This window comes from Sipha flava, unplaced genomic scaffold (assembly GCF_003268045.1).
Source record: "Sipha flava isolate LNK unplaced genomic scaffold, YSA_version1 299_pilon_pilon, whole genome shotgun sequence".
Taxonomy (NCBI): domain Eukaryota; kingdom Metazoa; phylum Arthropoda; class Insecta; order Hemiptera; family Aphididae; genus Sipha; species Sipha flava.
In genome coordinates, this window is record NW_020272971.1 from 944,389 (window position 1) to 967,948 (window position 23,560).

General features: G+C 36.5%; 1 protein-coding gene across 3 annotated transcripts in view; it reads right to left on the minus strand.

Moving 5' to 3' along the window:
- Positions 1 to 23,560, minus strand: part of LOC112685980 (protein piccolo-like) — a 130,229-nt gene continuing 106,669 nt past the window's right edge. For all 3 annotated transcript variants that reach the window (XM_025558057.1, XM_025558058.1, XM_025558059.1), the window contains 8 exons: positions 22,570 to 23,458; positions 21,281 to 22,127; positions 7,990 to 8,874; positions 7,252 to 7,424; positions 5,070 to 7,059; positions 2,574 to 2,740; positions 2,012 to 2,226; positions 1 to 719 (listed from right to left, as the gene is read on the minus strand). In XM_025558057.1, coding sequence (XP_025413842.1) covers positions 211 to 719; positions 2,012 to 2,226; positions 2,574 to 2,740; positions 5,070 to 7,059; positions 7,252 to 7,424; positions 7,990 to 8,874; positions 21,281 to 22,127; positions 22,570 to 23,444 — 5,661 coding nt within the window. In that variant the 5' untranslated portion in view covers positions 23,445 to 23,458 and the 3' untranslated portion in view covers positions 1 to 210. The remainder of the gene's footprint in view (positions 720 to 2,011; positions 2,227 to 2,573; positions 2,741 to 5,069; positions 7,060 to 7,251; positions 7,425 to 7,989; positions 8,875 to 21,280; positions 22,128 to 22,569; positions 23,459 to 23,560) is intronic.

The following is a 23,560-nucleotide window of genomic DNA, read 5'->3' on the forward strand; positions in this document are numbered from 1 at the left end:
CTTAATGAGAAAGTAAAAACGCGTAAACGTTAATCGAACGCAATAAGTCGATGGCAATACAATTAAATCTACGGCTCTTAGCAATAAGAAAAAAAAAAAAATTAAAAAAAATTGTTAAATAAAATAAAAAATTAATAAACAACATAACACGGTAACTCGTCCAGTGCGCGCGCGACTACACTACTACTGTTGCTGCCGGCGGCGGTGATGTCAACTTACGGAGAACGCGTCCACGCCCAACAGCTGTTTGAGTTTGTCATCGTAACGGACCAACAGTATTTGTTCCTCGGCAGGTTCGTCCGCAGCGCCACCGGTCTCGTCTTTGGCCGTCGGCTGTTCCGCGACGGCGGTTTTGTTGACGGCGGTGGTGGTCTTGTTGTTGGCGATGGGCGCCGCCGGTTGTCGGCCCAACGTTTTTCTGGGCACCGCGCACTTGTTGAACCGGTCCAGCGGTACGGCCGTCACCGCGTTCTCGTCGTCCAACAGCTTGGCCAGCGCGTCGGCCGTCTTCACGGACAGCGCGGACGACACGTCCGAGAACAGTACCCAATCGTCGTCCGCAGTGACCGCCGCGTCCGCGCTGCTCCCGTCCGCGGGAGGCAGCTTGTAAACGTCCGGCAACGATTGGTCGGCGAACTCGAACTCGAACGACGGCACGTCGTCGGCTGACGACTGCGGCGGTGAGGACCATAGCAGCCTGTCCACGTCTTCGGGTTCACCTGTAAGTACAGCGCACACATTAATGACGAACCAGTGAAAGAGATGTGCACTCGGTCTCTGGGTCGGGGCATGCCGGTTTTCCTTCCTTCCCCTCTCTATGCCCCGAGGCGATTCTGCGGGACGCTAGCTTGCACCTCACCCCCCTTTATAGATCCGTTTTCATATCCTTCAAAATTCTTAGAACGCGTCTCTAAACAAATCTCGGAATATCGATCTATAACTACCGTTGATCAGGGCCGAGAGGATTCAACCTATACGATCCGGCTTTTTTTTTCTATATCCTCTTTACAAATAACTTCCCCTCCAAAACGGTATTCTGGATACGCCCCTGGAACTGATTATAACAATAATGATCACCTCGTGGTTAAACCATGTTATTATTTAGCAAGGTGAACATGAACAATAGTGCATATCCAAAGGCAATTGATGGAACAATCGATATTTACGGTTTAGAGTGAAATTGTACATCCAAACACAAAGTTGTTAATCTGAATAGACAATTCTGCAAATCCACTGGACAAAAAATATTTTTGAAACACTGAATTAGTAGTCAGAATGCCGATTATGATACGATTAATTAATGCACCGTGTACATACATTTCTGAGATACTTTAAATTACATACAGGCCATCAGTTATTTTGAAAATGGAAAAAAATGTAATAATTGATAAAACAAATGAATAACGCAACCTTTTTAAATTTGTTTTTTAATGTTAGTCTCATTTCCATCGATTTCGCCGACATCCGAGATGTCGTAACTCGACTTTTCGAGTATTAAACTACTAATTGCATGTATCACGGAAAAATTGTGCTCGTCGCTCACCAGATTAATAATCTCTAATTATCTAATGGTTAAGTACACACATCTAAAAACGCACTGATACTTTATGCAGTCGATCGTTTGTAGTTTGAGTCCACAGCGAATGGAGACAAAACAAATTTGAACAATTTAGTACAAAATATGTCAACAAGTAGTAGTCGAATTTTACGTATTTTCTATCGCTACATATAAAAATAAATAATCATACATTTCTTAATTTGTTTTACTACCGCTCTTATCCCGTATTAACTTTAAATCTATAATTAACTGATACCACTCTTAACGTTATATTACTTATATACTTTTGTGTTTATTGTATACGATTGTTTTTTAAAAACACGGTAAGGTGCAAAATAAATTATTCTGCAATTGAACATTGTCGCAATTGTTTATAGTTCTGACAATTTTTCATAAAATTTAAGGCGATAAAAACATCGTACAAGCACATCAAAGGTAAAAAAATACACTTACCGTTTAGCGTAGTTTCGTCAAAATTCCACACCGACGCGTTCCCATAGCCTTGTATGTCATTTACATGATGCTCAAGTAGCATTCTTGTCTGTTTGTCCGTGGCCAAGGACAGTGGTGACTGCCCTGAATAAGTGGCCAAATGCGGGTCAGCACCGTAACCGAGCAACAGACGTACTAGATGTACGTCACCGTTTTCTACGGCTTCGTGTAAAGGTCTGAAAAATAAAAATCAATTTAGAAATTGTACGCGATTTTACCTTTGTCATTGCACCGCAGTAACAAGCGCAATATCTTTTCCAGTAAACAACTATTGCAGCGATTTTGACAAAGGTTCATATTAAGATACCGCCATATAGGACACTTATTTAAGTGTGAAAGTAACAAACTAAAAATCGTATTAATCAAATACTGTACGATATAATTAGTATAATTAAAATAAAATAAATGTTTATTGATAACTCAATAACTACTAATCGACGATTATATGTTGGAAAACTATAATATATTTAGCCGTTTTATCAATTCAAAATTTGTTTTATAAATACACTGCATATACACGTACCTTATGCCTCCTTGGGCGCTAGCGCTTACGTCTGCACCGAACTGAAGCAATAACTTGGCTATATGATAATGGCCTTGCGAACACGCTTCGTGCAGCGGAGTGTAACCCGCGTTGTCAGCCACCGAAGGCGCGTATTCAAGTTTTTCAATGCAAAAACCGACAACGTCCTGTAAAAAAACAATAAAAAAAAAACCATATCGTTAATATACTTCTAATTCGATGTAATCATACGTATAAAATACATGAAGACGAAATCCCGAAGTTGGACATATATATATATACATTATTTACTGTGTCTAGAAAGTTTATAAATCTGTTTTCGTACTAAAGCGTATCGCGAACGAGTTTCTAAACTTTCTTGATATACAATCTACATACATGTACCTACACATTAGGTGCACGCGTGAGATTTTAATTATTTTTTAACAGTCCAAGTTTATCGTTTAGCCTAGAAACAATATTTCATCAAGGTATATATATATATACGATCATATATATCGTATCATTATGCAATCGTAAGTGGGACGTGTTAAAAATACGCGAATCAATCGTATGTCGAGTAAATACAAACCTAGTAAAAAAAAAATCTCGTTGAAAAACAATAAATTTAACTACTTATTAAGAACAGAGAAAAAAGAGCATTAATAAATTAATAATGTATTTAATTTCTCGTTTGATGAGCAAAATATTGCCGTGAACACGTACCTACGTATAATATATTGGGGAAATTGTCGAGTGCATATCTTCCTGAAGACGGACTAGGGTGGTATGTACGGGTATATAATGGTAATAATATAATAGGGCGTCACGTGAAAATCGTTTTTGGGCGGAGAAAGGTTTACGCGAGTAAACACAAAACAACAGAGTGTCATCGTAAATATACGTCAACCCGGTGGTATTATCGAACTTTGTTCGTGGCGCAGTGTGTGTGTGGGGAGGGGGGTATCTGACGGTCCTATATATACGATCAACTAATTCCAAGAGAAACACGAGCATTATTGCGACTGCGTCGCAGTTTTAACGGTACACGTGTATACAATATATTTATGTAATAAATAATATATGTATTGTCACGCGTAAATGGAGGACATATTGTAATAATAACGGTACCCCTTCTACCACGTGTCACGTCAAGTTTTGATCGATCAGATTCGCTTTGTATTATTTTTTTTATTGTTTGTTTCTTTACTACGAAACAATACTTTCGCGTGTACATCATTGTAAATAGATATCTGCAACTGAAGTGCATCCATGATGATTTTTTTTTTCAAATATATACTAAAAAAAAAAGTGGTAAATCCTAATAAGAAAAGAAAATCACAGAAACAAGCTTCGAACGAAAAGATCATTACTGACAATAATTATGGTAGGTCCAACGTTATATTAATTTTGGCGATTTGGCTAGTTTAGAATCGTTACCATTCTAACGAATCATGTATAAAACATTGATAAAACAATAGAAAAAAATAAATACTGATAGGTATGAGACGAGGTAGAAGTCCTGATGGATAAGTGCATTATATTTTTATTTAATGTAAAATTCATAATAGAAAAAAAAAGCATTGTTTTATATTTATAATGTATGCAAATTTAGAGAAATGGGGATACGGGGTATATATAATTATAAGTGTCTTCTACATTTAAAAGTATTTAGTAAGTTAGAAGTCAGCTATTAATCAATTTTAATTTTCAGTATATTTCACATATATTAATGCGAAATAAAAATTTCTATTGTGAATTTAATATTTTATTCAGAAATACGATTATAAACTAATATTTTCAAGGTATATACATGTTACAGCAGTGGTGACGGCGGGACACTAGCAACATTTTGATCATACCAACTGCAGTACGGAGATACGTTCGTAATTTACTCCTCTAACAAAATACACTCCCATATGCAGGACATATTTGAAAACTAATTTAAACGTGAAACTTGATAAAACATCAGCATATATGTAAGCGGGTGATGATGTACAATAATTTTATGCAGATGAAAATTTGATAAAAACAAAAACTAACTAAACACGAGAGAGGAAAAATGGAAAGCTTGTTGAATCCGACCAGCAATTTTCTCTTGCATAATTAGTGTGGTAGTATCACTAGTAGTTGCCATATGTATCACGACTACCACGGACTTTTTAAATATGCTCTCTGCTCTGATGGTGTCCCCTTAGACTAGTCTTTATGTGCAGGTGTTTTAAAAAAAAAATGTTGAGAAAACTTTTAACTATGCACCTATACAAACACATTTACATATATATGATTTGTTAATTGATGTAAAATAATAAAATACAAATTTCTAGAAACGAAATAATTAATAATACGACCAGAAAATTTGGTTTAGTTAAGAAAAAATTACCTTATTTAAGATTGTAAATATAATAACTAATATTTAATTATATCTTTAGACTATTTGTTGAGTATAATAAGAGGCAAAAACAGAAATATGATAACGTTGGCAAAGACGAAATCAATAGAAAATAAAATACTCACTTTGACTCCTAATCTGGCAGCTCGGTGGAGTACTGTTTCGCCGTGTCCCTTGTTCACTATCCATACTTTGATATCGGCTTGAATTTCGGACACATAACGTGGCGCGCACTTCGGCGGTGGCGTGGAGATGGTAGAAGATACAGAGGTGGCTGATTTTTTTTCCGACGCGGGTTCCTTCTTCTTCTTCTTTTTGATGTAGTCAAACCCTGACCGAAACTTTTTGCGCATAAATTTTCGTTTAAACATCATACGGGCGGGAGGTGGTTTTCTGCCATTTTTGCCATCGTCGTCATCATCTTCGTCTACCTCGGTGTTGACATCCTCGTCATCTGGAATATCCGCGGTGGCCTCATCGCCGGCACACCCTTTCTTTCCCTCGTCTTTTTGTTGTCGCCTTTTGCGCAGATTACGTTGCATCAACTTCTCGGCGGACACGATCTTTTCACGTTTTAACAGACGCCGGCCTTTAAATACATCCCGGCGTCCGAACAAATGACCTAACCGCTTCGTCTTGTTCTTTCCGGCGGCTGAGGTTGAAGCGACGGCTACGGCAGATGTCACGGCTGCGTGTGACTGAGACGCCGACTTTACTGTTTTAGGTACTTTGGCCGGCTTTAACAGCGGCGGAATGTTCATGATGGATGTCAATGATACCTGATCGGGGCCTACAGCGGAAGGTGGTGACACCACTGATATGAGTTTGGACGGCAGGCGTAGTGACCGTTTGAACTTGTACAGCTCGTCCTTCCAATCATCCGTGGTCGTAACGGCCGGGTGTGCGGACTTTTCACCTAACGACTTTTTCCGCCGCCTTTTTGGAATGTTTTTGTTTTTTGCATTGGCTTTCTTTTTCGCGGCCAGCAGCGGTTCCTGTTTGACCAATAACGGTCGGCTCCGAGACCTCAGTTTCATTCGCATTGACTCAATGTTATCTTTTTCTTTGGGCTTCTTAACGACCACAGTGGCTGCCGCTTTCACCGGGATCTCGTCGGTCTCGAAATGAACGAACGGGTCATCCAGCAACTCGTCAAAAGCGAACGAGTAATCTTTCAACGAGTTTTTTCGTCTCAATGATTGCCTCGGGTTGAATTTACTGGTCACTTCGTTGATGGCGGCTGCGGCTGCAGCCGCGGCTGATCGTCTCGTTGTGTTTTCATTGTTTTTTGTCACATTTTCTTTCTCTGCTGCCATCTTCTTCTTAGTAAGGTCTGTCTTCTTATTTTCCTTCTTGTTATTGAGATCTTTTTTGTTTTGTGGATCCTTCTTTAGATCGCGTTTTTCTTCTTTTTTTAGTCCTTTTTTCTCTTCTTTTGCCGCTGCAGCAAGCTCTTTCTTTTCCGTTTTCAGCAGTGATACATCTTTCTTGATTGTTTCTTTCTTTTCGCCCTTTTTTAGCTCTTTCTTTTCTTCTTTTTTCATTTTCAACTCTTTTTTATCTTCTTTTTTCAATTTTTTCACTTTAGTTACAAGTAATGGCTTTGGAAATTTTAACTTGAATAATCGTTTTCTTTTTGGTTTCACTTTTGATGTTGCCTTTTCATCGTCTTCTTTTTCTTTATCGTCCGTCGTCTTCTCTTGATCTTTTTCTTTTGTTTTGTTTTCTTTATCCATATCCAACGATTCTATTTTAACTGACTTATCACCATGATTAATTTTTTCTTGAAGAGCAAACTTTTCAGATTTAATTTCTTCTGTTGGTTTCTTTAACACATCTTCTTTGAAATCTTTTACTTTATTTTCTTGCTCAGATTCGGAAATAGGTTCTACTTTTTTTCGTTTAGTATACTTTCTTTTGGGCGGTTGTGGTAGTTGTTCTTTTGGCAGTTTTCTCTTAATTGGCGTTTTAACCTTTTTCTTTTCTTGGGTTTCAGCCAACTGCACTACAAATGAGTTGCACGTATTCATCCAGAACTCTTCGTCGTCATCTTTTTCCACATCCTCTTTATTTAATAAACATAGTTCCGGATCTTTAATAGGTGACGATTCTCTTCTGTAAAATTGAATCATGTTAAACGAGTACAATACAAATAAATTATTTTACATTTTAAAATAAGGAATAACTCGTTAATTATATTAACCATAAAAAAAAAATCCAAAACGTTGTAAACGACGTCACAAATAAAACAGTTTACAAACAGATCAAATAGTATAAATATAAATATAATATATATATATATCTTACTTGATATCTAACTTAACGTCAACCACCGATTCAGTTTGTGTGAGCGGAATCTGCTCTTGTTTGGTTTGAGGCACGCTATTATTCGATGGTAAAAATGGGTGAGGCGAAATGGCCGTGGCAGCAGCCATTGGGCTACTCATTCTCATGCTACTAGAAGACCCTTCAGTCGAAACCTAAGAAAAACAAAAACATGAAAATAAATCATATTTTTCTTGACTATTTGCTGTTAAAAACAATTTAATAATTTAAAAATTATTATTACAGTTGGAGTTAAAATAAAGTGTTCATTATATTATCGAAATAAAAAAAATTAAACGGTAAATTATAATATAATAATACATTTTTTTAGTAGAACCACTAAATTATTGTTCATGGTACAAACATTTAGACGTAAATTATCATTTTTCTTTTAGAATCGTTAAATATATTCAATTATTATTATTATCATATGGTGAATATATTCAATAATATTAATTAATAATAACTATAAACAAATAGAAATAATTTGACGATTTTTTTTCTTTGCAAAATCAATAATTCATATATTAATTCACTATTGATTTAAGTTCGGTGTCGTGTACTGAATTTTTGAAGATACAATTATAAATCATTACTGAAAGCTATTGTTTCGAAATGCGATTGATGATCACGGTGAAAAAATGTAGGTTAATAGATTGGAAAATATAGTAAAAACCAAACGGGTCAAAAAAAATATATATATATAAATCTAAGTCGCACCTGTTTTCTCTCAGCTTTGGTGCGGATCCGGGGCGCGCTGCAGTACGCTCGGTCCATGTAATAGTCAATCTTTTTGGGGAATGGCGTGACGGCCGTGCGCTCGGTCATGTAATAATCGGTCTTCTTCAAAGGCGTAGTCGACGGCTCCTTCCGTATGGGCGTCGAGAACACCATTGCGGGTGTGGACGGCGCCTCAGCGATTTGCGGGCGACTGCTATGGTCACGCGCTTCGATGTTCTGCTTCAGTATTTCCAACACCCGTTTATCGGCTTGCGCGGGTCCTTGCTGTTGCTGCAAAACCGGTGGCAGCTGCTGCTGCGGATGATGATGATGATGATGTTTCTTCGCTGAGGTGTACGTGCTAAATTTTTGCTCAATCTGACGATCGATGGCTGCACGCCAAGCTTCGTCGGCGGGCGAGAGCTGCAACAAAGGAGGCCCCTGGTGATGCACCACCGGTGGAAGCGGAGTTGGCAAGGCGGGAGACGAAGACAATGGTAGTTGCGTTTGCAACGAAGACACCACTGCGGGCGGTGGTGCCAGTGAAGATGGTGGCGGCAGTGACAGTGGTGGAGCTTGTAGTTGATGGTAGGTGGGAGCCGTGGTATTATGTTGTGGTTGTCCACTGACCACTACGACGGTCGGTGGAGCGGGTTGTGCTATCGATCCAGCTGCAGACAGGGATGTCGACGAGCCACGGCAAGCGTTGAAATCCGGTTTGAAGTTCACCTTGGGTATGTCGTGCCCGAATGGGTTCAACCGATCGTCTGTCGAATCGGCCGAACGGCACACGGTTTTCACTGACAGGTCAAGTGGAGATTCGCGTTTCATCTCGAAACGCAACTTGGTCGAAGTATTGGTCGTATTCTCCTGTCCAACTTTAACCTGCTCGGGAGAGAAAGAAAAATTAGTTTTTAAATTCATAACCACTATGCTCTTTACAAATCGACACATCTAATATAATTTGGAGATGCCAATGGAAAACTAAACAAATCCCAATACTTCATAGAAATACACACTATAATACTGTTCAACATTTCTTTTGACCATTTTCCACATCATGAATTACTTCTAGTTTTATCTACAACTGAGCATACATTATATCTTTATTATAATATACATATGCTAAAACACTGAATACTGATTGATGAAAAAAGATATCGGATGAATTAACTCCTTAGTTGGACTTGTTTAAGATTTTACCAATGATAGTAAAGAAAAGTTTACAGGTATTAAAATATATTTATTTATTCATTTATACAACTACAATACATTATTATTACAATATCCAATAAATATTTTTTAAAAAATTCTTCACACGGATAAATCTTTAAAAATAACTTTCCTCGTGTGCTCTCTAATGGTGTAATTATACTTGTATAAATGAGAATTCTTGGGTTCAACAAAAGATAAGACATTAGAAGACATCAAAAGTTTAACCATTAAATACAAATCGTAACGGCTAATTATGACACCATCGTCACAGTTATATACGATCTTGCACGTTCATTTGAGCAATACGAGTAGATATATAGAATTAAAAAAGTTTTAAAGCACTTCCTACAAATTAGATATGATAACGAAAAATTGAAAGAGAATACAAAACTAAATAAAATACAAATCATTTATATACTGATCCAAATACGTTATACGAATAAATACGTTAGTCGTAATTAATAAAGATGTATGTAAAATATTTATAACACACAAATGGTGTAAAAAATCGGCTAGTAATGATTTTGGCAGAATTTCTTAATACGTCCATATTGAGCAAACACTGTACGTATATAAAGCAAACACGAAAAAGTTATACAAAGGAATAATACATATAAAAAAATTCTCACAAAAATATCTATAAAGAATTACTATAAAATATAAAAATAGAGAGCATATTTTATTTTTATGAAAGGAAAATTAATTTCTTAACTTAAAAGGTTGATTTTAGATACTATTTTTGGTATACGACTCATTTTATAAAGTTTAAAATTATAAAATGTAATTAAAGCTATGTTTTCTGTGGCCATAATAAATCGAATAGTCAGCTATGGATAGAATAGTTTTGACAATAATTGGTATATGATTTTTTATAAGCGTTTACTTTGAGACGAAGTATTTTTCAAAGACGTCTTGCAGAACCATCTCGATGACGAGTGGCAGTTCGCGACGTAAGTAACGCCTTTTTCTATTATTTGGTCACGTGATAAAACCGCGTAAACGTTTTATATAAATCAAGAGAGAGAACACTTAAATAATACTATTGTTACAAATTATAGATCGTGTATTGAGATATTTATTTAAGGTAAAGTAAATTTCAGTTCTATTAATGATTTGAAATTCATTAAAATTCATGTATTATCATTATTGTAAGTGAAAAAGTTATTATTTTTGTAATGGATTAAATTCATTTACATCTTCTTTGGAGACTGATTTAAGATTAGATATTCAATAAAAATAAATTATAATTGATAGAATTAATGTTGGTATGCTATCCCAAGGTTAGACCTGAAGTGGATGGCATACATACAAGTAGGTATTGAAATTATCACTTATGAGAAAAAAAACTATAAATATACAATTTAAATAATGAAAATTGAATCATATAGGTACTTAGATAAGTACAGTGACGTGGCGATATGGATAATCGAGAGGCGGTCGCCTCAGTTTTTTGGAGAGTGGATGGGCAAAGGCCGTATCTAAAAATTTTTTTCGGGAGGGGTCCAAAACATGTATATTGTAATTTTATTGAATTGAGATTTTAACTTTTGATATTTGGTTAAAAATAAGACAGAAAAAGATTTAATCTTCTTTTATTAAAATTAATATCATATTTTCATATGATATTATAATATACAGTTTAAAGCAACCAATGATTAATTGGAGCTTAAGTCGGTATTGAAATAAATAAGTATTTTAAACATTCGTAAAATATTGAAGTAATTTCTGGGAAGGCAGGGGGTCGAGATACCCTAGACCCCCCAGATACGGTCATGTGGGTGGGTGTCGACAAAATGTACTTGCCTCTGAAAATTATTAAGTTGGTCACGCCACTGGATAAGTAAGAATAATTGTACACGAAAATTGAAGTCAGACTGAGTTCATTATAGGAAATATGATCGTGTTCGTGTGCTATGATTGTAATAATATTCCAAAGATCCACCTTCGTAATAACAATTAATGAGAAAATTTAAAATAATATGTATGTAAAATTTAATTTCTCATCGTTACAACCAATCCCGTAATGAATGGTATAATTATAATAACGAATCTAATTAATTTCGATTGCGTGCGTACCTGTTGTGTAATAATTTTGGTAACTGTCTAAAGCTCAAATTATATATAATATAAAATACATTCGGAGTATGTGTAAGTATGGATACGCGTTATTTTGATCGTATGAAACAACGGTATCGACGAGAAGGAAAACGAAATAAGGAAATTAAAAAAAAAAAGTTTATCGAATGCCTTTGAAAATAGTCGTCTTTTGAATACGTATAATTAAATTAAATCGTTATAACGGTTACTATTGTGCAATAATATTATTTCGTTTTCGTTCGTACGAGCTTTTAATTTAATACCAATCAGGTCACATAATATTATAATAATAAAATCTTCATGTTTGTGAAACAATGACACCATATTTTTATAATGCATGTGTAAGCGCACTCAATCTTAAACACTGTAATTATGCGGCATCGTTTCACGTGAGGCTGAGAGCGATATTTTTTCGTTCGTCTCGTCCAAGATGAGACCGAAAAAAGAAAACCTATAGATAAACTCGATTAATTTTAACATTACAAAATCGATTGGTGCATTCGATTATTGTACGAGTATACCGTGTGCGATTAATCTTGTACACTTGGCACTGGATTAGTGGTCATTCCCGAGAACGGACGCAAACGCTAAACGGACTGCAAGTATATTACAATCACGTACCGATCGAAACATTGTGAACGTTGTATGTGCGACGAGCAATTTAAATAGATATTAAATACACAATCATCTGGCAAGTAGGCAAAATGCGAAAACATTTTTTTTTTATATAATAGTTTAAAAAAAAAAATACAATATACATTTAAGACAAATTAATCGGAATATCAGTATATATATTATATATGTATAAATTATCACTCAAATGGTAATATTTTCTACGACCAACAAGTTATCGATTATGAAATGTTTTATTTCAAATTAATCGTACGATAAACTCAAACGGAATTCTTTTACTTCAAAAATCATTCGTATGGAGATCATATGATAACTGCACTAGACGCAATACTTTTCAAAGCAAAAATAATTTAACTTAAAACCGTTACAGTAAAAGAACACGAGGATAATCCGCATCACTTGGAAAATCATAATGACACGCCCATGTGGCGTTGACCCACTCAAAAAACAGTTGCTTTCTTAAGATGCAAAGAATATTAAGTATTATACATATACACACATGCACAGTATGATTTCCGTCACAATTAATTGACTGCGAAACTAAAAAGAAAAAAGTGTAAAACGCACCTACGCGATAATTATTTAGAATGAATTATTTATAAAACACGGATATACTATATTTAAAAAGGTTTATATTTGTATGTACCGATTATCGCAACATTATATACAAAATGGTCCAGTAATTATTTTTTTTTTACTCATTCGCTAACAGCCAAGTTCTGAAATAAACACGATGTCAACAGCCGTCGTTTTTCATACGAGAAACGGTCATTACTCGCATTCATCGCACCAAACAATAATGATATAAAATCGAATAATATTTTACATATTTGCTTGGGTCCAATACGGTCAAAGACGGAAATATGGTAGCCACTACGCTACACACAATGATAATATAATTATATGTATACACAGGCGATAATATTAGTTAGGTAAACACATCGATAACCGCGATTACAAGGTGTGACCAATAAGTTAGTAATGATACTGATTTTTTTAGCCGCATTTGTGGTAAAATTGGGAACCTAAAACTTTGGTCGGTTAATCTCCCATTCCTCCTCTAACGATACATATGCTCGCAACTTTCGTACGTTTGTTAGTTCTCCAGCTGTATTGTGTTTTCGAAAAATTTTTTTGTAATGCGTTTCACGAATATGAAATTAAGTAATATTGAAGAGCAGTATGCGATTAAATTTTGCGTTAAACTTGATGATTCTATACCTAACGTATGATAAACTGGTCAAAGTGTTCGTCGATGAAGCCCTGGGTTGTGCTCAGGTGTTTCGATAGCCCGTCGACAGTGGCTGTCTCCTGGTGCAGCCAGACGGGAGAGAATAAGCAAATCAAAAGTATTAACGATGACGATTTGCTTCTTTGACAGCAAAGGGATCGTGCAAAAAGAATTGGTACCACCTGGGAAACTAGTTAACCAACATTTCTACCTGAAAGTACTCGATCGATCGGGAAAAAGAAACATTAGAGTCCGTCTTAAGAGTGCTAAAATGTGAATTCTCCATCGTGACAATGCTCCATGCCATCGTACTTTCAGTGTGTCACGGTTTTTTCCGCAAGCGCCCTATTCGCTGGATATGCCACCATGTGACTTCTTATTTCCTCAAATAAAATTATACATGAAAGGAACGAATTTTGAGTCCATAACTGACATCCAGACCGCCATGACGAAGGTGCTCGTATATTACTATTATAACAATAAAAGGGCGGAAAATCATATTTTTATTTGTAGAATTTACCGGACGACGAGATAAACTCAATAATAATCATGTTTAGTCCGTTAAAAACTAAAAACGGAAAAGCAGCACTAAAAAGTTTTTTGTTATCTCAAAATGATTATTACCAACCGAAGAATTAACATTCTCGTTCTTTATAATATTATCATAGTAAATGTTGCGTGAGTGTTACACAGGCAAATAATAATTACGTAGTGTTACGCTAGTTCAACGATAACACACCATCGTAGTCATTATGAATGGTATCATTCTACTATTTCCGAGGAACCGCGGAGTACGCATATTATATTACGGCAGTTAAAACACACGCAAGCGCGCGCGTATGCTTGCCATTGCAGAGTCAATAAATTTCTTTTTAAATTCATAAAAATACGTTCGTAGTGGATCCTCTAAAAAAAAAAAAAAAAATTGAGAGGGCAAATATTTTACGGTATAGTACATTGCCAATTTGGATATGGTGTATTCTATATGACTGAGGGAAAACATGATCATTTCGAAAATGGCTAGAATAGGATTGATTTTAGTAGAATGAAAGTTCTTTCTTTAGAGATAATCGTATTGATTAGTATACCTATAATTTAAGAGCAATGTACTTAAAATATGTCTAATGAAAAACGATTCTGATCGAAGATCCGTTTAAGGTCGATTCATACTGGTCCAGGCCGGAGTCCTACTGGGTTTTAGAAAAATATTATCCATATTAATTTTATTCTGACAATTCATACTTGTCCGGACCAAGCCCGGTCCGGGCGTCCGTGCGGGATCCGGGTCAAAAAATAATTGTTTAAAACAATTCACAATCCGGGTTCCCGGACAGGTTGACGCCGGTCCAGACACATGATGAACCGGGCCGTATCTGTGTTTTGTGTTTTTCATTCATTCGCCATATGTCATACAAATTTCGAAAAAGCTGTTGGTTCATAATTAAATTTCAATATTTTAAATTATAACTATGCATTCAAAAAAATATTATGAGTTTAGTACTTTTTTTTTTTTCCGTTTTAACCGACGGTGTCGCGGGATCTGCTTTCGCATTGCTTCCGCGGCGCTATGAGTTTAGTACTTACTTGAAACTTATTTGCTTTGAGTATAAGTTTTAAAATTAAAAATTTAATTCAGGTAAACATTTTAGCACTAAGATATTAGAAAAATGCACAAAGACAAACCACGTGGTTTTTCATTCAATCGAGACTGATGACTGAAGTAAAATTGTAAGTTGTAAATAAAACAAAATTGTTAATTCGGACGGGGCCCGGACGAGTGTGAATGCCTGATCCGAGTCAACCCGGACGTGCCGTTACGTGTCACGAACCTAGCTCGGACCAGTGGGAATCGACCTTTTATCTTAAAATCTCGTGTCCCAATGTTTGTCCGAAATGAATTCCGAAACTAATGGACCGATCATGATGAAATTTTTTACACCGTGTGTAATTTGGTCCAACTTATAAGATAGAATAGTTTTCATCTCAATTTTTTTAATATATTATTAATAACTTTTTTATAAATTTACATACTTATGTATAATTGCATGGTGTATTTCGGGTATTCCCGCGACCAGCAGCGATAGTATCTATATAGCTACCTGTAACCTGATCTTTTTTTCTGTTGTATGTGTTTTATTGTCGTCGACGTGTAGATATGAATAACAGATAGGATAGTTTTTAAGGCCTTCAATATTTTTGCATTGCAATAATTGTGAAAAAGAAAGTTATACAATTTTCTAGAAAGATCCACAATATTTAAGAATAAGGAGTGATGTATAAAATGTTCCCTAAAGCTTCATTCTAGAAATTTCAATCTTCAAAGGTATAAAATGCGAAATTTAGTACGACGTATCAGTATTATTCAGTGAAATGTAAGTATAGTAAAGTTTCTATTGAAGACCTTGAACCATTTAATTGAAGTACATTTTATTTTTTATCCGCACTTTTGGAGTTATATGTTTACGGTTTAGGCTAAGCCCCCATTTTCTGTGTGCTTAGCAGCGTCACTACGAAATTTTACTCCAAAGGGACGCGGAAGGGATCTCTGGCGTCTTTGGAGTTAGACGTTCGCGGTTATGGCTACGCCTCTATTTTCTGTGTGCTTAGCAGCATTCTATACAAAATTTTACCCCAAAGAGACGGGGAAGGGATCCTAGGTGATTTTAGAGTTGGATATTTTTTTTTATAAATTATAAAAATTGTTATACTTCAAAATAATATAAGTTATTATTAAAAATAGTTTAAAATGTACGTAAATTATAAAATTATATTTGTTTATGTTATCAATAAAGAACTTAGTAATTTACTCATTCATTGCAGACTATGTTCTATTCTTAATCCCGTGGGTTATTATTAGTGACATTATATGAATATTAATTTGACATACTCAATAATTTACTATACGCTATGATCTCCGAAAACACTAATAAACTACAAATAAAAAAATAAAAAATATTTTCTTGTACATAATAACAAATATACTACGAAAATGCCAAAAAACAAACTAAACGCGGGCAACGCTGTGTCGGGACAGCTAGTATATTATAAAAGGTATGAAGGAATATTTAAAAATAAAATAATAAAATAAATAATCGTTATGCATCTTATACTAGATTTTTTTGCCGATTTATAATTGTTATAGCAGCAAGAACAAATTAAAATGAAGTAGTAAAATCGATCTCAAGCACATTCGACGATCAATATGTTACGACAGAAAACACGTCTGTGAATTACACCGATGTTGTGGATGAAATAAATATAATAGGAGACTGCATATTATTCGATATCTAATCCTCTTGATAATTTTATTTTAATGGCGAGAAATTTTATTGTTTTAAAAACAGTGTTATCGTGAAGCTTAAATAGATAGGTAGGTATTTAAGTGTTATCGAATGTAGTTAGAATTCAAAATCAACGCTAGACAATTGGAAGGATTTTTTTTTTTTTTTTAATAAGGTTTATTATCAACGATTTGGTATCGGATCAAATAATTATTTATTTTTTCAAACGTAGTTACAGCCGTCGATCGACGGGTTATCGTTATGACGTCATCGGTTCACAAAGCCAGTCGTAGGAGAACACGCATAAAAAACGCAGGACTTCATTATTTCGGCTCTTAACTGTGTCAAATCAGCCAACGATAAACAGGCCCTAGTCCCGAGCGCGTTTCGTCAGACGTGAAACGTGATGAAACCAAGTTCTATGATAACGCATCCGCAGTAGGAAAACAAGCCGCAGCGGAAAAGGCGAGAGGAATAATTGGCATCGACGCGGTGCGGTCGTCGCCTCGTGATAATAAACGCGCGTGCGTTGTACGTAATACTCTGTAGAAGCATGTGGTTTTTTTTTTTAACCGTTATATTGTTCGTCGGCGCTACTACAGTGTTTACGACGAGGAGAAAACACATCAATACGCGAAAAATTATAATAATAATAATAATGGAAAAAAATAATTATAACAACAATAATAATATGTAACATCGATTCGCGTGGGCAATGAACAACGTACACGTGACAAACCCACAAGCCATTAAAAACCTAACGAATTCCGATGAGAACACAAAACACGCATTAACAGATCGAGGGAAACAACAACATAGTAGTGTGTAGCGGTGTGACCACTAATTTCAAAATGTTTAAAATAAATACTATAATCGGAGCATTGAACATCATAACTATGCAAGTGCGCTATTCGTTAAACGTGTATAGCGTACAACTATATATGGTATGTTTGTTTTATAAACGTTAGTATTTACTATTGTTGTTACGGTGATAATAGTATAATATTGGGAACATGATCGTGTCAACGGTTTTACCTAATAATAATTGATAACATATTTACAACCAAATGATTTCAACATTTACAGGATAAGTTGTACATAATATTCACGATGGTGTACTTACTGTGATATTCAAGTGAGCGTGTGTGTTTTATGATGTGCGAAAGAACAGAGAAGAGACGCAAGGGACAGGCTGTTGAAATATAGTACGATCGGAACACGCATCGCACACGACTAACAAAGACCATGTTATGAATGGAAGTGAAACCGTTTACCGTTTAGTGGGATGATGATCGAAACGTAATGCACAATCAAAAACATTTTAAAATAGGTATTTTCCCCAAAACAAATTCCAAGTCTGATTGCCGCACGATAACAATAATGGATGTATCGTAACATTGATTATAAATACTTTATTGTATAAGATTATCATAATTATAAGTTATATTTAGTTAACAATTGTAACACATTATATTAATGTTTCTACAAGGAAACGTTGGAAATTTTAAGGTGAACTGTGGGGAAAAAACGCGCTCAATATTTTCGAGTAGTTCAAAAACGTTGAGAAAAAATAACAAATGTTAACTGGGTGGGATAGTGTTCGTTTTAACCAGTGCCGTACATAGCATAATTAGCGCCCAGTACCAAAAATAATTTTTAAGTACCCTCACCCATATACCAAATATTTTTATAACTATAGGCTATAAGGAGATATAACATAAAAATAGAGAGTTATATATAACTACTAATTTTGTATTCATTAAACGAGCAAAATAAATAATCAACAATTAAAGAAAAATTTAAGTAATATAACTCAAATTGTATAGGTAGAATAAAAAATGCAGATAACCTATCGTATTAAACCGGCATAATTTATTTACAAATCGAATTTATTTGATTGCACAAAAAATAACTTATTTTTAAATAATGTTCGATGAAAAATAATTAATATCTAAACAACTACTGTGTTCATGAACTACGATGTGAACACTGCCATAGATGCCATCTATAAGCGCGTCTACATAGTATGCAAACATGACACACAGCTCACGTGTTTGAATCATGTGTGATGTTTGTAAACATCACATACTGCACACTCGTTCACCGTACACATAGTATTTAGTGTACTTGATTTTCGTGTTGTACATGAATGAAATAAGTTGCGTGGACACTGAAAGGCGCGTCCACATGTTTGTTGTTGGCCTGGGTTAGTATTTAGCGTGCAAAAAACTTAAAGCGTTGTAGGCAAACCACGTCGATGTATAAACTTCATTTGCACCCATTCCAGAACATTTTTTTGACGCTCTCGGCCATAAGAATTTAAAACCTAATTCATTTTTTTTCTTTAGTACAACACCATTAGTTTCAAAAACAGAAGCGATTGCGACCCACGCATCCTTCTTTTTATTTTTTAATTTATAGAATTTATCCTTAAGATCCCACAAAACGGGATACTTTTCATATTCATTGATTAATTGTAATATTTGTTCGTCAGTGAAGTCCATTTTAAATTATGTAATTTCAAAAAACCTACATGATAATTTATAACCTACACTGTACACGTACACTGACAAAGTGACAATGATCATTTTATTTTTATTGCGTTCGGACTTAGTTTCGAACAGTAAATACACCAAAATAACGAAAAAACCCCGTCCAATAGTAGTCATAATTTTCTTTGATGTACCGACAATCCAGCAAACACGAAATACACATGTATGTGATGTCAAATGGCGATCTTTTATAGAAACTTCAACATCAATTTAACAATTATATTGATAAGAGTATTATTTTTGTCAAACTGTTTAACTGCTCATTCGTTCTTGGCGCATTGTGATTCTTAAGTATGTTTTAAATCACTGTAGATCTGAATTTTATTAGATGCAGTATTTGTAGGAATCCTTTCTGAATTCCTTTAGATTTAATATAATTTATATTGTTTATAATTGAATCACATTCAAAATTTATAAATAATATATTTATAATTTTAATCTCACTTGATAAATAATTTGATTTTACTTTGTACGTATTAAAAAATTCCTCTATTGACTGATGTATAGGACTGTCATAATCAATAGCTTTCGTTTGGTATTGATTTCAAAGTTCTAGGTCAAACCGGGTGGGCCATCTTCACAAATTCAAACAATTATAGCGCCCAACTAAATTATTTGCAAATTTTTTAAAATCTACTTGCAAATAACTTGCAAAATAATAGCACAGATTTAATAAAAAATTGCAATACTTAAGTTGGCCAACTTCATGAACTTTGAACGTGTTAAATATTATGAATTAAATAATATGGTTAACTTTCAGTAATATTACTTCGATTATGAAAAAACTTTTAGTGCCCGATGCACACGCATTTATTTCTCGCACCTTCCTAGACAGTGCTTTGGTTTTAACAAATACTTTTTTTTTTACAAGAGAAATCCAAGTCGCACTACGCGAAGTAGGATACGGTGGGAAAAATTGAATCGTAAAGCTTTTGTCGTACAATTTTTAAATGGCAAAATAGAATAAAAATTATTCAAATAAAAAACGATAGCACTCGTCATCGTCGCAGTTGTCGTGACACGTCATAATAATATAATAATATAATCATTAGTTTCGATGGAAAATATAAATTACCATTGTTGTCGCATCCACCACGTTGTTGTTGTTATTGTAAACCGTTTTCCAGCATTAAATTTATTATTAAACAGATTGCCGTAATATGAAAATTGAAAAAAAAAAAAATGTTAACAACCTTTGTCCCGAATTGGGTTGTCATTTACGGCGTGTTTGTCCAATAACAATAATAATGATAAAAAAAAAAAAACGTACATCGACCTATTTGTATAATAAGTGTTATGTCAAAAAACCAAGGCCGCGGTCAATGGTGACATTTCGCGAGGACCAAACATTTTCACATTTTCGTATACGTCGCACGAAAATCATTTAATTTTTAATCACTGTTTGCCTTTCAATTATCCGTCCGCAATAAACACATCACACAAGAATCGTCGTCTACGGCCATGTAATCACGCAGCTTACTATATTACACAAAACAGCTGCTTTTTCGTGTGTATTTAGTATACGACGGAAAATTTAGGTGCATACATTATTGTACACGAGGTATTGCGCGTGGTCAATACTGATATAAAAAAAACGCACGTGCATCGAAGGAGAACGTTAGAAAAAAAAATGACCACCTACTTACGTATTTTAGTACGGAAATACTACGAAAAAAAAAAGTCGCTTTTAACGCAATAGGCATTGCGACCACAACCCGTATTACAATAAACAGTTACAGCAGATTTGACGCGGATTATGTGTCTATCGATCGCAATAACGATTTATCTAAGGGTTATTACACAAGAATTATCCATTTACATATATGAGAACGATGTGCTTACAAGTGAGAGCATAGGTAATATGATCATCAATGAATATTTATAATATTTCAATCGTATAATTTGAAACGATGTCAGAGATAAGGTTTTATTATCTAGCGATAGCAGTGATTTTTCGAGTACGATATTCAATAAGAAAACTGATTTGAATTCGTTAATAATTTCTAGTGATTAATGAGAAATCTCTATGATTAAACTTTAGTTTCGTTTTAAAATTTAAATACCAGATCGAACAATTGTTAAAATTATTTTAACAAAAATATCAGGATTTAGAATTTTTTTTTTAAAAAAAAAACAACCTAAACGACAGCCAAAAAAAAAATCACCAAGTAAAAATTCTAAAAAAACTCAACACATTAAGAACAATCCTTAGTCACATACTTAATGCACGTATACAGTTGTATCAATCCATTTACTCCTCTAGATTTAAATAGGTTACTGACCTGTTGCAACTGGCCGGCAGCCGTAGCGGGTCGAGCGGGAATCGTGAGCTTGTGTAAGTTGAGTGGATAGTTTTGCTGCTGCTGAGGTTGTCTGGACGACATCGACGACGATTGGTGTTGCAGGTGTTGCGACACGACGACCGGTAACGATGATGAGGACGGTGGCTGACGGTGATGGTGGTAACCGTTTATGACGGCCGCCGTCACCGTCGAGGACGGCGGTTGTTGCAGGAACGTGGGCGTTCGGGCATCTTGACGGCCGAACACGGTCCACCGGTGGTCCATGCCGGCCACGACTACGGCGGGATTGGACTGCGATGAGGTCGGAGGCGCAGTCGGTGGGGCCGCGGCGAACGGCCTATGGTAAGACGATGACTGGCCGCTGCTGCTGTTGCTGTTGCTGTTGCTGCTGCTGCTGCTGCTGCTGCCGTTACTGCTGTTGTTGCTACCGCCGTCATACGGTTTGATCTGGAACGGTCTGGATTCCAAGTAAGACGGCTGCACCGACGCCGGTCGTTTTTGGTGGTGATGGTCGTCCGACGACCTATGGTTGAGGTGATGCTGCTGCTGCTGTTGCTGAGACGACGGTGGTGGTTGTTGTTGTTGCTGCTGCTGCTGCTGTTGATGATACCGCGGTTCGGGTTTCTGCACGATCACTCGGTTGATCTCGTGCGATGCAACCGAGGAGGACGAGGACGGTTGCTTGGCCTGTGCAATGGGCACGGCTCTGACTCCACTTCGAGGTTGCTCGAGTTTCGGATCGTATCTAATGGCTAAGTGCGACGACTGCGGTCCAGTCGCCCCGCTTGGCACTTCGGACTTTGGTCTTTCTAACGGTTGAAACCTACTGCGAAAAAATATAATTAGGTTAGTCATATTCACTCGTGGCACGCGCGCATAAGCGCGATTGATATACAACTAGTAATCACTCAATTAGGGTTGAATTCAATATCACAGTTAGTTTCTAATAACTCAAAATATCGAATAAAACTATCTTTACTTGAAAACTACAGGTTCAACATATTTATTAAAATGAAAAAAGTTCGGATCGGCGTGATGGTTGAATCGGAAACTGGATTGAAATAGAAATCCAGATGAAATGGATTGAAATCGATAATCAGATTAAATAATTCTAATCCAAGTTAGGTTAGATTAGGTTATCCTTTGATCAATCCGTTGATCCGAAGTACTAATATTTACTCACGCGCACGTATATCGACAGAAATAATTATACCTAAAACCTACACGTGGGTACACGTTTGATAGGAACTATTTTACAACAAACTTACTTGGGCGGTGGTGGTGGCGGTGTCTGGATTGGTTTGAACCGCAAGTAATCCCTGTCGATGGGCTGCTGCTGGCTACTACTGTGATTCGTCCTGTTGTAGTAGTGCGAAGAATGCGGAGTTGGCGGTGGTGTCTCGGGAACCGAAGGCTGCTGCAGGCCGGACGCGTGCTGTTCCTTGGGCGCGGTGAACGGCGACTGAGGAGGAGGCGCGGTGGTAGTGGGCTTGGGCACCATCGCGTACGGCGATGGTTTGGACACCACGGCGTACGGCGACGGCTTGGTCGGTGAGTACTGTTTGCCGACGGGAGGTGATGAGCGGGCGGCCGACGGTTTGAACGGCGACTGGGCCAGCGGTGGCGGTTGCTGCTGTTTGACGGTCGACGACGACGACGGCGGCGGCGGCGGTGGCGGCTGTTGCAGCGGGAAAGGCAATTTGTACGGCGAAGACGACGATGATGACGACGACGACGACGACGACGACGACGAAGGCGGCAGCTGATGGTGGTGGTACTGCTGCAGCGACGGCGGCTGGAAGTGGTGGTGCTGGAACGCCGCGGGCTTAGGGTCAACGGCGGTACGCGGGTAATGTCCGGGCGACGTGTACGGCTGATAGTTGTACCGCTGTAGATGCGGATGGTGGTAACCGGCGAAACGATCGGTGCTCGATGCCGAAGACGATTCGGTCGACGACGACGACGACGACGTACTCATTGGTGTCCGACCGCCCCCGCCACCGTTGTGAAGTAGGTGGTGCGAAGGGGGCAGTGGCGGGGCAAAGTGCAGTTGGGCGGCAGCGGCCGCAGCGGCAGCATCGCTTGGGATCCCTTGGAAATATTTCCTCGTGTTTTCCAACATATTGCTAAATCCCGAGTCCATAATATTACTTCAGCCTGCGGAAAAGAAAAACATACGAATTTAGGACACAACTCGTTGCGATAAGAATCATCCCGTGATGATTGTCGTGATTATGCGTGGAAAATATTTATTTTATA